The 15,604-nt window shown below is 42.7% G+C and overlaps 3 protein-coding genes across 4 annotated transcripts in view; 2 read left to right on the top strand and 1 right to left on the bottom strand.

The window, feature by feature from the left end:
• Positions 1-6,137, top strand: part of LOC147603826 (uncharacterized) — a 22,295-nt gene extending 16,158 nt beyond the window's left edge. The window contains exons 2-4 of one of the 2 annotated variants that reach the window (XM_086796298.1): positions 5,521-5,588; positions 5,694-5,780; positions 5,871-6,137. In XM_086796298.1, coding sequence (XP_086652424.1) covers positions 5,521-5,588; positions 5,694-5,780; positions 5,871-5,945 — 230 coding nt within the window. In that variant the 3' untranslated portion in view covers positions 5,946-6,137. Of the gene's footprint in view, positions 1-5,520; positions 5,781-5,870 lie in introns of both variants that reach the window. The other variant, XM_086796297.1, reaches the window with a different exon arrangement.
• A 2,787-nt stretch (positions 6,138-8,924) lies between these two features.
• On the top strand, positions 8,925-10,955 carry LOC147603825 (uncharacterized). The gene is made up of 7 exons (XM_086796330.1): positions 8,925-9,175; positions 9,274-9,548; positions 9,683-9,740; positions 9,826-10,096; positions 10,214-10,413; positions 10,505-10,778; positions 10,893-10,955. The coding sequence occupies exons 1-7, from the start codon at positions 8,925-8,927 to the stop codon at positions 10,953-10,955; spliced, it is 1,392 nt and encodes a 463-aa protein (XP_086652456.1).
• Positions 10,956-13,955: 3,000 nt separating this feature from the next.
• Positions 13,956-14,399, bottom strand: LOC147603824 (U-box domain-containing protein 25-like). The gene has a single exon (XM_086796329.1). The coding sequence runs from the start codon at positions 14,397-14,399 to the stop codon at positions 13,956-13,958; it is 444 nt and encodes a 147-aa protein (XP_086652455.1).
• Positions 14,400-15,604: the final 1,205 nt, after the last annotated feature.

The raw sequence follows: 15,604 nt of genomic DNA, 5'->3' as shown, positions 1-15,604 counted from the left end.
GCCAGAGGTATTAGATGCTTTACTCCCGGGGCAAAGTGCATGTGACCGGCCTGATTTGACTACTAGAGTATTTCACCAAAAACATTCAGATATGATGAAAAATATCGTGAAGAAGGAGCTCTTTGATAAGGTGATTGGATATGTGAGTGTCATTGAGTTCCAAAAAAGAGGATTGCCTCATTCACACACGTTATTGATCTTGGATAGTGCCCATAAACCTAAGACTCTCCAAGACTATGACAGATTAGTATGTGCCGAATTGCCTGACAAGCAAATGTTTCCTGCTATGCATGATGTCATGTTGCATTGCAATATCCATGGGCCCTGTGGGCCATTCAATCCAAGTGCAATTTGTATGGATAAAGGGAAATGCACAAGGAACTATCCATAAGCTTTTGCACAAGAGACTACTGTGGATGAGAGTGGTTACCCCGTGTATATGCGTCGAAATGATGGAAGAACTCTGGCATTGAAAAAGTGTAATGTTGATAATAGATGGGTTGTGCCATATAACCCTTATCTTTCAATCACATATAATGCTCATGTAAATGTGGAAATATGCTCAACAATAGCAGCAGTGAAATATCTTTACAAGTACATATACAAGGGGCATGACAGAGCAACAATAAGATTTAGCACTGTACAAGGTGGGGATGTTAATGCTGCTTGCGTAGTCGATGAGATTCAGAGGTATTTGGATGCACGTTACGTCTCTGCATCAGAGGCATGTTGGAGACTCTTTGAGTATGATTTACACAATGAGAAGCCTGATGTGCAACGGTTGCAGGTACACTTAGATGGGGGTCATAATGTTATCTTCAGAGATGATGATAATATTGCAGATGTTTTTCAGAGGGAAAATGTAGGCAAGACTACTATGACTGAATGGTTTACCTGTAATCAACAACATCCTGAAGCAAACAATACATTGTATAGTGATTTCCCTCAACAATGGGTTTGGAACTCCAGGTTGAAGAAATGGACCAAAAGAAAGATTGGAAACACTATAGGGCGCATGTACTTTGTAGCTCCTTTGGCAGGTGAGGCATACTATGTTCGCCTACTTCTTACAATATGTAAAGGATCTAAGTCATTTGAAGATTTGCGTTCGCTCAATGGTCACATCTATCCTTCTTTCAAGGCAGCTTGCATTGCCAGAGGGATACTGGAAGATGATTCTGAATGGGTTGCATGTATGGAGGAAGCATCATCTATGCAAAATGCCTTGCAATTGAGATGTCTTTTTGGTACCATATTGCTATTTTGTGAGCCTTCATGTCCATGAATATTGTGGAAGAGATTTCGAGAAGAAATGATAGAAGATTTTCTATACCAGTTATCGAGAAGCAGGGGTCAGTTTATTGGTATTGAACAATTAGCTGAAACTCATGCACTACTACATTTGGAAGAAATTCTTCGTGCTCAGAGACGGACATTGGCAAATTTTGAAGGAATGCCTGAACTAAACAGAACTGATTTGGAAGTCTTGGGTGAAAATACATTGCTTTTGGAAGAGAGATCTTTTGATACTGTGGAACAATATAACCTGTCAAGTGCTATGGAGTCAACATTAACAGATAGCCAGCGTGTTGCTTTCGATGCTGTAATGCATGCAATTGCGACAGATACAGGTGACATTTTTTTCCTGGATGGTCCGGGGGGATCGGGCAAGACCTATTTGTATAATTGCTTGCTTGCGCGAGTACGTGGACAAGGGTATGTTACTTTGGCCACTGCATCGTCAGGTATTGCTTCTCTACTCTTGGCGAATGGACGTACGGCACATTCTAGATTCAAGATACCTCTGGAGCTAAACAATTCTTCAACTTGCAAAATCCCTGTACATGGACAACTTGCTGAGGTTTTGAGAGTTTGTAAGCTCATTATTTGGGATGAGGCTCCAATGATTCATCGTTATGCTTTTGAAGCATTGGATAGGAGCTTACAAGATGTATTATTCTCAGATAAGCCATTTGGTGGAAAGGTTGTATTAATGGGAGGAGATTTTAGACAAATCTTGCCTGTTATTATAAAGGAAAGACGTGAGGATATTGTTAATGCAGCATTGTGTCGTTCCTTTCTATGGAACTCTATCAAAGTTCTAAAGTTAGCTGGAAATATGCGTATTCAATCAAGCAATACTAATGGATGCAATGAGTTTAAACAGTGGGTCATGAATATTGGGAATGGAGTGGATTGTAGCAATGATAATACGATGGTGACACTACCAAGTAATATGGTCTTGCAAAGATCGAGTCTTAAAGACTTGGTACATTGGGTATACTCTGAATTGGCTATCACTACAACATATGCTTCATACTTTAGTGAGCGTGCTATTCTTGCTCCGATAAACAGTCAAGTGGATATTGTGAATAAGACAGCTTTGGATGCAATGCCTGGTGAGCCTAAGCAATATTTCAGTGCAGATTCAATTCTTGAAAATGATGAAAATTCATTCCTATATTCCACAGAATTTTTGAACACAATCGACCTTCGGGGCGGATATCCACCTCACTGCTTGGTTTTAAAGTTAGAAGCTCCTGTTATTTTGCTCCGTAACTTGGATCCAAGACGTGGACCCTGTAATGGTACGCGGATGATATGTAAGGCCTTTCACTCTAAAGTCTTGGAGACTGAAATCATCACTGGTACTAAAGTTGGTGAAAGAGTATTTCTTCCACGGATTACCTTTATATGCAGCGAGGCCCAACTACCATTCACCATGAGGAGGAGACAGTTTCCCGTGCGGTTGGCATTGGCATGTCAATAAACAAATCACAAGGCCAAACCCTAAATGTCTTGGGGTTATATTTGGTGACTCCAGTGTTTACTCATGGACAACTGTATGTCGCGTTGTCACGAGCACGGTCTCCTCATGCTGTGAAGGTGTTACTTGAGGATAACGCTAATGTGGAGTGTTCATTTGATGATCTTCAAAGTTATACACCTACAACAAACAATATTGTTTATAAGGAGATCTTGATGACTTCAGAGTGATAAGTCAGGTTTCTTATTTAAGTTCTGCAATTTGATTAATTTTGTTATGATTTCTTTTTTTATACATATTTGTCCATGGTAAAAGTACCTATTTTTGTTGTTTATGTTTTGACAGACATGTCTAAGATTACCTTTACATTGGACATGCCTTTGTCGAGGATAGTACGTGAGTTTTTCTCTATATTTGCTTAACTTTTCTTGATTACAAAGTATGGAACATGACATTCTATACTAATGTCTATCTGTATACAGAGCCACCGCTATGGTCAGCTCCTATTACTGCAGGTCACGTAGCAGGGATTATGATTGATGCTTATAGGGATGGGTAAGTATAAGTGTAATTGTTAGGCATTGTATGAATATTTTTTGAACCTATATATAAATAATTGTATAACCTATTTGTTATGCTTTGATTTTAGGATATTACATGACATTGATACGTTTATGGTAAGAGTTGTCGACGAAGGCATCGAGATGTACGGGATTGGTGTTCCTGATGAGGAGTGGGGTGTCTATTTGTTTTGGAGAGAGATGGACAGATGCTTTGCATCATTTGAGGGGTATTCAGTACCCGATGAGTGGTTGTTTCTTACATCCATCATGACCATTGGTATTCGTTATACGTTTTATACTAGAGCTCCTCATGTACCATCCACTCGATGTTCTATTGTACGAGGTAATTTTGATTATGTTTTTCTATTATAAGATTTTTTTGAGATTTTATTAATCGATGTGTCGTTATGTGCAGATTTGATTTATCGATGTGTCGTTATGTGCAGATTTGATTTATCATTGTTTCGTTTGTGCATGTCCTTTGCATTCATCGATAGTAGAGCATGTGCGGGATGGATCACCGCTTTACAATAGAGAGCGTATTGTGATGAGGAGACAATTGAATGATCCTTCTCACAAGAGAAGAATTCAATTTGTTGATTCTGACATTACTGACTGAGAATACGTATTTTGTGGTGCATTTTGAGAATATGTAATATTGGTCCTTTTTTGCATCTTCGTATGCTACATTACTATGATATTTTTGTTTTCGCCATAAATCTACGAGACATGGATGTTATTTTGAGATATGTATATATAAAGTCACTTGAAATAATGTATTGTGTTTACTTAAAACATGACCTAAATTGGAGAAACTGAGTTTATTTTTTCTAGAACTCTACCTGTCGGCCGCAACAACGCGCGGGTCCAATACTAGTGCTTTCTTCAGCGACGCAGCCAGCTTTGTGAGCGCCATTGTTCCCCATGCCCAGTAGCATTGTTGATGGACATATGGCATGCCAACCCCCATTGTGACATCCTTCTAGAAATGCCTATGGGCCAGTTTTCACCCTAGCAAGATCTCCCTCTTTCTATGGCTCACTGGTCATAGAGGTGGTCGTGGCTCGCCACCATAGGCCGACCGTTGTGCTGCTGTCATCATGGAGCCCACAGGGATTCTCAGTGCCACTGCCTTTGGAACTGCCCAGTCTCCCAGAAGGTCTGGTGCAGCATCTTGTGCCTGTTCATCGTGAACCACTGTGACAGCCACTTCATCACCCAGGGCACAGTGATGGTGGGTTGGGCCATCCACTACGAGGAGGATGGCATAGGCTTGGTGCTCTCATCCATCTCACTATGAGATATCTGTCATGGGAGCCCGGAGGACACCAGGTTTCTGCTTGCCCTTGGCTCCCGATGACTTACCCTGACCCTTGACTCTTGTAGGGTGTTTATCAACAGCATTGTGGCATGGCAGATCTGAGTAGCATGCTTCCTTGAGACCATCGAGGGCACAGCAACATCCCCAGCAGAGGTCAGGTGGACTGACCTGATCCACACTCCTGGCCATTGGGAGTGCATTCAGAGCAGCTTTTGGGCCTTGCAGGAGAGGTGATTTGCTCTTCTCTTGCACCTGCAACTGAAGGCTCGGCCTGTTTTTTTCGGCAGCAAGGGTGGCATCGTTTCGCACTATTGCCCCCCAGTATGGCTTTCCGCTCCCTCCGTCTTAGACATAGTCAACCTCCAAGAGCGTCCAGCCATGGAGGAAGTTCCCTCTTCTTTTCAGTTATTGTCTCTTTAGGAGGGTTGTTTTCTGGTCTTTCCAGATGTCGCTTTTTAACGTAGAAGGATCCTTTTTTGGGGGGGTTGAGAGGGGAGGAGCCTAGAGTTTTACAGTGTAAGAAGTTTCAGATTAGCTGCAGCTCGATCTGCCTGAACCTTTCATTTTTCTTGAATCTTTCTGAACTTGCTACTCTTCTGCTGCTTGGCATGTTGGTGGTGCTCAAGTCACAAGCTTTGATGTGTCTGTTTTTATCTTTAATCATCTTCATTGTTCAACCCTGTTGGACACGCATGTCATCCACATTCTAGGGTTTTTTTTTCCCTTTGAGGAATTCTTTTCATTATTGAGGGAAGGACTTCAAGTGGCATTCAAGTCATTTTGCATGATCAGTAGTTTTGGCCTCTAATATGCAACGCACCTGGCTGCTACCTATGTGAACCATATCTTGAAACTCTCCTTTGAAACAGAGGATATCTTGAAGGCACATAAGCAGTGGAACACAAAGCAAGCTCTCCCTCCCAATTCAGAACAAAAGGTTAGTTCACAAAAAATGCATTTCCATGCACATATAAGACTCATCATTGAATCTGCTCCCAAATGTCTGCTATTAAGCTTCTGTTTGGAGTGCTCTATTTGCCAGGTGAAGCTGATGTGCGAATACTGCACAAGGTACGAAGAGATGGAGGTTCCAGATCCTTACTATGGGGGGACAGCTGGCTTTGAGAAGGTCTCAACTTCTTTACTTGTTAGTTTTGGATCACAGAAAGAGAACATGGTTGAAAAGGAAGTGTGACATATTGGTACTTGACGTTTGCAGGTCCTTGATCGACTTGTGAGTCTTTGCTTGATTCTCTTGCACCCAGCATTGAGAAGAAAACCTCAAGGAAATTGAGAAGGTTAGGAATTGACGGAGAGTCTCTATGGGTTTGTACTGGACATGTCAAAATACATATAAATCAAAGAGAGCAAAGCCATAGCCCCATTACTATCAGTCCTGGCTGACTGGGTGCTTAAAGGATAAAGGACTTGTACTTTCATAATTAAACAATAATCAATGCATTGAGAAGTGCATTACTGACTTGAGACCATGGTGTTCAAAACTTCAATATGAGCAAATAAATGGACAATTCAAATTTGCAGCATGTCCAAAAGTCCTCATCTCTAAAATGGTTGTGTAATTCATGGATTTTTTTGTACCTTGCACAAAGAAAGAAAGAAAGAAAGAAAGATTGATTTTATTAATGTCTTCCAAAAGACCGAACTCGGCCTATGAGACAAATCAGTGTACCTGCGTGGGGTATCCTCTGTCATCCCAACAAAATGAAAAAGAGAGAGAGAGAGAAAAGAAAGTAATATTAAGGTCTACAAAAGACTTAAGGGTGTATGAGGCCAAAAGTGGTACAATAATGCCATGGATATACTGAGCCATGGAAAAGAAAGAAACTAATTTAAGGGAACAAATAGTTATCATATGTATACACCTATGTATGTATTGTGTATCAGCATCTGTCTTTAAGGGGGAGGGAGTCTAGTCATGGTCAGTTGTTGATGATAATGCCATCCTCGGCCAATACAACACGAATGGCTGAGAGGACATCTGTCTATTGTGATGGGAGTTTGTCATAATGCCGAAGGACATCCTAGATCTTCATCTGTCGAGCGGAGGGTCATGATGCTCGGGGTCGGGGGGTTGTCACCATTTGACCACCCAAGTGGTCATTCCCAGCTATCAAGGTACGGGTGGCCAAGCACCTTTCATGTCGCCTGTACTAAGGTCGAGATACTTCTCGTGTCTCTTTACAAAAGGCCAGGCACCTTTTGTGCCTTACATATTGAGACCAGCTCGAGGATCCGAGTGCTCGGGATCCCAGTATTGCGCTTTTCGATGGCCAGGATTGTGCCCAGAAATGCCAGTGCTCTACAGGCTCCATGAACGGGAGATTTGACCATAGCAAGTTTGCAGGTGCACACATGTTTGCATGTCTGAAAGTGTTTTTGTGTGACTTGTCTTTGTGTTGACTACCTGCTTGCTCGTCCATGGGCCGGGGATGCTCGCCAATGGAATGTAATCTAAACCTTGGTTTTAATGTTAAAGCTTAGAACCTTGCAGTTTATAAAGTGTAGGATTCACACACTTTAAAAACCGGGGTGGACACTTTAATAATAAAGGCGGGACTAAAAAATATTAAAAGAGTCTCTTATATAAAATGAATCGTGGCCTTTTGTGTTTTGCGTCCATCAGCAAGATTTACATATGTATATAAATATAATTGATCTTGTTATCCGTAAGGTTGAGGGAGGGTGCCATGTCCCTCCCCCTGCCATGCACGTGGAGGGGGGAACCATCCCATCTCCATCGCTTCAAATCGGGAGAGAAGGAAACGCTTCTTTCCCCTTAGCTTCAAGTCGGGGCACAGCACACACAAGCTTTTCTTCGCTGTTGGTTGGCCTGGTTGGCACGCACACAAGAAGACTCTTTTGCTACAGCCAGTATGCTCTTCATGAAGTCGCCTATTCTCTCTCTTCTCCTTTACTATCGTGACAGCCAAGAGACTATCTCTTTCTCTTCTCCTTTACTCCTGTGAACAACCAATAAATTCTATTCTCTCTCTTCTCCTTTACTATCGTGACAGCCAAGAGACTATCTCTTTCTCTTCTCCTTTACTACTGTGAACAACCAATAAATTCTATTCTCTCTCTTCACTCCTGCCCCGCCAAAGCCTAGAGAGTCGCCTGTGTTACTCTTCTACCTAAAAATCAGGAGTTCCTCTTTCTTGGCTCACACTACATATCGGTGTGGTTGCCGATGTGGCGCCTGCGTGGCATATCCGCCACGCTGGCGGTCAACAGCCGGCGAACCGCCACGCTGGCAAACAGTTTTTCAGAACCGCCACGCTGGCAAACAGTTTTTCAACCGCGCTCAGCGTCTGCCACGCAGCGCCAATTCATCAATGCCGCCGCCCTCGCCCTGCCACTTCTCGATAGCCAGCTGTGGAGTCGTCTCTTCTGGATGAGCTTCACTGTGAGCCAACTACAAGATGCATCCCCACTGATTAGCATAGCCTGGGTGTTTGTAAGGTGGTTGAGGGAGTTTAAGCTAAGGCGGCGTTTGTCGAAGAGCGAAGCTGGTGTTGAAGGGGAAAAGCTCAAGGGCAGAGCCTATGGTGGCGAAGGTGGTGATCCCTGGGCAGCAGATTTTGGCAACGCCGGCCGTGATGGCATGCCAGTCAAAGCAAGAGCTGGAGAACATCTGAGGTGAGGTGAGTTACCATTAACACAAATGTCTTTGAAGAATATATTTTGAGAGTTATGGTGAAAGGCTCATGGGTTTTCATTGCTCACAGAAGGTAGATATTGGAATCTATAGGAAAGGTTGGAGAACGAAAAGGCTGAGCCCTAGCCTGTCATGGACAGGAAATGCTCATTAAGTCTTCACTTGCACCTTAAGGTTTTATGAGGAAGTATTGATTAAGACTTGAAGTCTCTATTACTTCTCTTATAATGAGATGGATAATTTTTGGGCTCTTGCTTCCACCTTCTATTTTTACTTTGATTTCTTTTCTCTTTTTCTCCCACTCTTCCTTACTTAATTGTTATATCTTCCTTTCCCATCTTGGGCTATTTGATTGTGCATGTTTTCCTCCATTGTGATGGACTCTACATGCTCAGAGTTCTAGTTCCCGTCTACTTGCCATTGGTGTGAAATATCATTGCTGGCATACATATACGATTGCATATGACGGTTTTTTCTTTCTACTTCACCATTTTGTTTCTTTGATAGTGTCACTCTTTGCACTACCTTTGGTTCAGCAGGTTCAGGTTTTTAAAAGGGTTAATCATGTCTCTCCAAAACTGAAGCTTAGAGAATGCCATGAGTTCTCAAATGCCCCCCATCGGTATCTTCGATTCGACAGCATTGTGTTGGGTGCACTCATATGACAATCGTTCAAAATACAAATTTGTACGCGAAGCTAACATCCCTTGGAACCGTGTTGCCGATTTTGTAAAAGGAGAAGCCGACAATGCAAAGTTTCCGACTTCTTTCAAAAAATATAGCCACCATCACCGAGATGCCTCCAATCTTACAAAGATTGCACATGAATCATGGATTGAGAAGATAGTGTAAGTGTGTTTTTGTTTTAGTTTGTCTAATCCATTCATTAATCATCACACACACACATACAATTAAATGTTTATCGTTACTTCTTTGTTTTGTTTAGCTTTTGGTGTGGTTTTGGTCCTGCTGGCACTAAAGCACCAATGCAATCTAACATTGCGGATGGCAAAGATGTCGAAACTACCCAGCTCAATGAATGCAAGGACATTAGTAGCGAAGATGATGTTGAGGTGGAGGAGAATAGTGGTGACGAGTCGAATCGTGAAGATGGTGAGATGGAGGAGCGTAGTGAAATGAAAGAGTTGCCACAGCCAAATGCAAAGAAGCCACGTAAGAAAAGGCGTCCTCCCATCACAAAGGACAAGCGAAAGCGTGGATGTAAATGTCATTTTAGTGTCAAGAGGCTCGCACAAGATCCAGGGGTGGCCATAATCTCTTATATACATCCATACCACACAAATGCAAATGATGAGGTTTGTCATGGTATAAGATTTGTTGAACCCTCTTTGAAGTTCTCTCCATGGATCTCAATGCAAAAGAAACTATGGGTTTCAAGCATGTTATATCGTGGTTTCTCTCCACATCAAGTGTTGGAAATGCATGTCCAAGCATTGCATTCAAGCCAAAGTCATGACCCTACAATTACTATGGTTAGGGATGACTTTTTGTCTATTCGTGACATCATGAATATATCTAGCAAGTTGGCTATTGATCAGTACCAGCTACACACAGAGGATGCGGAAAGCACCAAGAGATGGTGTCATGAGAATCAATCAAGCACCTTTATCTACCAGGAGCAAGATGTGGAACATTCCAAGGAATTTATCCTTGGAATACAATCACCATGGCAAAGGGAGATGTGCAAGAAGTTCGGAAATGGGAACCTTCTTGCGATGGATGCTACCTTTGGCACAAACAAATATAAGGTATGTGGTGTAATGAATTACCATTTTTACTCTTGTTCACATTCCATTAAGTTATAATAAATGTTCATTTTTCCCTTCTTGTTCACATTCTCACTTTCCTTTAAAACACATGAACAGTTTCATTTGTATACAATCCTTGTTTTTTATGGTCATCGCAATGGTGTGCCCGTTGCTTGGGTGCTTACATCTTCAGCTACATTTGAGTGTACTTGCACTTGGTTAAGTAAGTTTAGAGATAATATGCTTGACTTTCATAAACCATGGGAGCCCGGAGCCTTTATGGTTGATGATGCCGAAACGGAGATTAATGCGCTCAGGTTAGGACCATATGTTCATATGTGTTGAGTGCAAACTAATGAGAACCGTGTGTTTGAGTTCTATGTGACGTGTCCTTTCTGTTTTTCGTAGGGTGGTGTTCAATCAACCCATTTTTCTATGCTTGTGGCATGTCAAACGTTGTTGGCTCCGACACCTTATTAAGAAGGTGAAGGAATGGCCCAAAAGAGCTTCTATGTTTTGGTCTTTGGGAAATATCATGAACATGCAAGGGTCAGCAAATTCTACAGACCATATAATCAAAGAGGATGCAAAGGCTATGATCTCTACCTTCTACTCCAACTTTAGAGATGAGGGGAGTTTTATTGAGTATTTTAAAACCTATTGGGAGGCTAAACTAGATAAGGTTGAATTTTAAACTTTATAATACTCTTCTTATAGGTAAAATAATGCACACTTGCTCTCCTTTTTGTTCGTACTTCATTTCTTGCTCTTCTAACTTCATTTGTTTTATGTGCAGAAATGTGGGTGCGTGCTTCCCGATTGCTTCCACATTCAGGACAAGACACTAATGGAGCAATAGAGTCATATAATGGGCAGCTCAAATATAAGTTTTTGGGCTCTTCCAAAAGGATGAGTTCGAGGCGGGTGGATTGGCTCTTATACAAGTTAACATCATCATGCTTGCCATATTATTGGTATGTTCAGCAGTTGAAGGACAATGGTTTTATAAGAAACAACGCTATTGAAAGAGTAGTGGAGAATTCTTATGAGAGAGCACTTCAAATACCAGATGCAAATGTCTCATTCCAGGTTGGTGGTGTTGCTATAGTGGAGAGCATGCACACAAAAGCTTCATTTTACACAGTCTACAATTCCGATTGCCAATGGGCATGTTGTACATGTGCATGGACAGAGCTTGGAAATATTTGTAAGCACCAAATTAAGGTGATGTTGTTGCGGGGTGCTTCACATGCTTCACTTATGGAGCATTGCCAACATATGTATGAAGCATGGAGAGATGCTTCTAGGTCTACTGTCGATCTTCACTCACATGTTTCTACTATTGATGTGCTTGAACCAAATGGTGATGATGTTACCGCATTAGGGGGGAACAATGTATGTAGTGAAGTACTTGAGCAATTGGGAAATGTGAAGACACTTCAATGCTTGTGGCAAGAGTTGTCTTGTTTTGTAGGACAGGACCAGGCTTTGATTGAGGAGGCTTGCAATGGATTGAGGAGAACATTGGGCCATGTGAAGACAATGAAGGCAAGAATGGATGAGTGAACAAAAACACAAGCTAATTTTCAAGTCTTGGAAGATGGATTTGGCAACTCCTTGAAGCCAGCAAAACCATTCTTTGAGAAGGGCAACAAGAAGAAATCAACATCATCGAAGAGTCACCAATTGGCTCACCCCTTCAAGACCCCTGCTAAGAAAACCAAAGTGTCAATGCAGAAAAGGCTTGACGAGAAAGCTTCAAAGTAGCCTTTTGAATTTATGTAATGAACTCTCCAATGCTTCAATGGCTTTTTGCATCTCAGTCTTCAACCAATTATTGTGCGTCTTGAGCCGTATTTTGTTCGTGTGTTGCAGTGTGTAAGAGAAACGAAGGTAGTGCAAATGAATTGGGATGGAGTGATGGTTTCCCCAAGATTGTATTAAGATTGAATTATAAGAGAAGTAGAGGATCTATGAGAGTGAAGAGGATTGAAAGAGTACATTGATTGTAGCTAGTATAACACCAACATTGTTTCAAAAGAAGAAACACGCTAGTCAAGAACCTTAGCACACTCACTAACATGTTTGTTTTGTTGACTATATAAAAAGAAAATATATACATGTAATTTAAAGATAATAAGTTAAATACAATGAGATTTTTAGAATGATATGTAGTTCATGTGTGTTAGATTCTATTAATTAAATACAATGAGATTTTTAGAATGATATGTAGTTCATGCCATAGTCATGGTGAAGGGAGAGAAATACACACATCAAAATATTGTTGGCTAGCAACCTAAACTATTTCAATAGCAAACACTCAAGATTCCAACTTTGTCCCAGTACAACTACTTAAATCACAAAGACCCAAGCAAATGACCTGTGCTCACACGTCGGGTGTCAAAACAATGAACCAAGAGAATTGCCTAAAAAGCACACCCCTTGTAACAAGATCTTTGCCATAAGCTCACCGAGAACAAAGTGCCACAAACTCCAGTAATGTGGGTATAAAGAGTGGTTCAATTTAAGCCAAAGAAGAAGCCATGGAGCAATACAAGGGCCTGACAAAAATTCACGTAGATTACCAACCAAATCGAGAAGCCAGATTTGGCTAAGGTCACATGTCCAGAGGAAAACCTCAGGCCTTCACATGGTGGATTGGGACTGGCTCTGCAAAAGGGAAATGCAGCAAAAACCTTCTAGCCTTTATTTCAAACATACGGCAGAAATCTATGCTTAGAATCCAGACCCTTGGATTGAAAGGTTGGCGACCTACCACTAAGGTAGGTCCCATTTCATGAGAACTACCGTGCAGCGATGTTATATATATATATACCTAGATAAATCCAAGAACATGCCCAAATTCACCTTTTACAAACGTGCATGTTATATACTCATGGTAGTCAACCCACAAGACTATATAACTATCAACTCCATTATACATCGTATGGACTAGATACTACGACATCCCCACTAAGTGTGAACAAGCAACCGGAAACCCCCTGAAAGTGGTCACAGCTTCAGCCTGGATGCATCTGACATGGCCCTAGGTTATGAATGTATGTCAATTACACCATAACCCCAATCTTGCAAAGATCTCCACAGGACAAGCACTCTCTGTATAAAGCTCGTTAAGTCTTCAGGGCTCACAGACTATACACAACATCTGGGAGACCAACTTATCTAACTACTGAAGCTCTAGCAAAATGGGACAAGAAGGCCTCAATGACAAGAATTCATATAGAGGGGAAGGTGCTTTGCATCCCTAATGGTCAAGTTCCATGAAAATTTGCACCAGACACAGCAACAAAATGGTCAGCCTACCAAGAAAAGGTTAGCCACATGATGGCCTAAGTATGAATTGCACAGTGCAGACCCTGTAACTACATACACTTGGTAGCTCATTATACTGGTGAAAAGCATGATAGCAACCACGCCCATAAGGTGAATGTAAGTCGTCAGTTAACAAGCTTTGCCATGGAGATGTCACCAAGCAAGCAGCATAAATGCCCTGGGCCAAATAAAGCCTTCAAAATGAAAGCAAAAAGCATCTCTCTTGTTATCCAACTTCCACTTGCAAGAACAACACTTGGGATTACATTCAAGTGTCCTTCATTACAGGAGATTATACTAAGCAAAAACTATCAAAAGCTAGCACCAAATCCATTACCAACGTGCAATTTGCACGACCGAGAACTCACATACAATCCTTCACACCTTAGAATTCCTATGCTTGACCAACCCTTAGATTAGCTCTACAGCTATATACAATGGTAAACGACCTCTTGGCCAGTCTGCTGAGATTGGTCAAACAAACTAGCCTAACAGATTTGGAACCTGAAAAAAATGCATCGATGTACTATGCATTGCAGTGGCCGAAAACGTTATGAAGTCGCTTGAGTAGCTCTTGGGCCTTGCACTTAGCTCGGGAAGTGCCATCACTTTGCAAGACCAGAAGCAACTGTGGATAAATACCGGCCTCCAGAGCTGAACGTAGTGTCTCTGTTCCATTCAAAGAGCAAACTTCTAAAATACAAGCAACAGCATGCTCTGTGCTGAGGGGGGAGACCCCTACCATTCTCTCAATCAAAGCTGGAAAGAAGCCAGGAAGCCTAGAGGCTGCATCTTTGCCTTCCACCGTGTTACAGAGGAGTTCCATCGTGGCAAGCACACTCTCTGTAGAGGCCCTTTGACATCTTTTAAGCACATTCACGAGCGCAGTTATTGCCCCAGCTTCAATTGCCCTTGATCGGTTTGCTCTAGACTCACATGCACGCTCCAATACCTTCACCACTGACACCATGCCTGGATGAGGCGCCGTACACAATGACATTGGGTATGAGGGATGCATCTTGCAGCTCGCTCACAGTGAAGCTCATCCAGAAGAGACGACTCACCTCACCTCAGATGTTCTCCAGCTCTTGCTTTGACTGGCATGCCATCACGGTCGGCGTTGCCAAAATCTGCTGCCCAGGGATCACCACCTTCGCCACCATAGGCTCTGCCCTTGAGCTTTTCCGCTTCAACACCAGCTTCGCTCTTCGACAAACGCCGCCTTAGCTTCAACTCCCTCAACCACCTTACAAACGCCCAGGCTATGCTAATCAGTGGGTGTCAGGACTATGGTCCTACGGAAGTCGAACCCTAGCATAAGTTAATAGCTTTCGGAGTCTCGAGAGTATTATTAGTGCTAGCGGGGTTCAGGGGTTAATGGGCGTTAGGGTTTGGTCCATGTGTGTACACATTTAAGTTAGCACGGCTCTTAAGTAAGATGGGCGGCCGGGCTAGGAGGTGTGGACACAGGCCAGGGTTTTGCTATAAAACCCAACGAGAAACCCTAACTCGTCATTATATGGTTGGGAGGTGAACCGACTTCCACCCTCTCTTCTTCTCCACGCCGAGGCTATGGCGGCTTGAGGAAGACGCAGCCGCAGCGGAGGCGTTACACTGGTATCAGAGCTAGCGGCGACCGGCGTGACCTGCACGAGAAAAAAGAGCTCAACGCTGCAGCAAAAGAAACGAGCGCCGCCGCCCGTACCGCCACCTACCCGTCGTCCGTACGGCCACCACAGCGGACGCCTAAGGCGGCGACCAAGGCAGACCGGCAGTCCTCGAAGGCGATCGGTGAGCGATCGTTGGCGCGCCGTTGGCGAGCGCGCGAGAATTCTCGCTTACTTGAGTGGCACAAGGGGGAGGCTTCACCATCCAAGGAGTGGGGTTTTGAACCCACAACCTCAAGCTCCAAGGCAAGTGTGCTAGCCACTTCACCTTTTCACTTGTGTTGTTCTTCTCTTCAAAAGAGCTCTACTTATTCTTTCAAGGGAGGACACAAACTACAAGGAAAGTGACACAAACTACAAGGAAAGTGACCTTTTCACCTTCAACTTTCCTTCTTTCAATTTGTGAGAGGAGTTTTCTATGCTCCAAGTTTGGAAGTTTTTGGTGGACGGATCTTCAACGACATGCTACATGCAACACACTTTTTTGCATGCATGTGTTGATTGACGA

The sequence above is a fragment of the Cibotium barometz genome, chromosome 63, assembly GCF_041138505.1.
Source record: "Cibotium barometz isolate CiBa-2024 chromosome 63, ASM4113850v1, whole genome shotgun sequence".
Taxonomy (NCBI): domain Eukaryota; kingdom Viridiplantae; phylum Streptophyta; class Polypodiopsida; order Cyatheales; family Cibotiaceae; genus Cibotium; species Cibotium barometz.
This window is presented reverse-complemented; position numbering and strand designations above follow the sequence as displayed.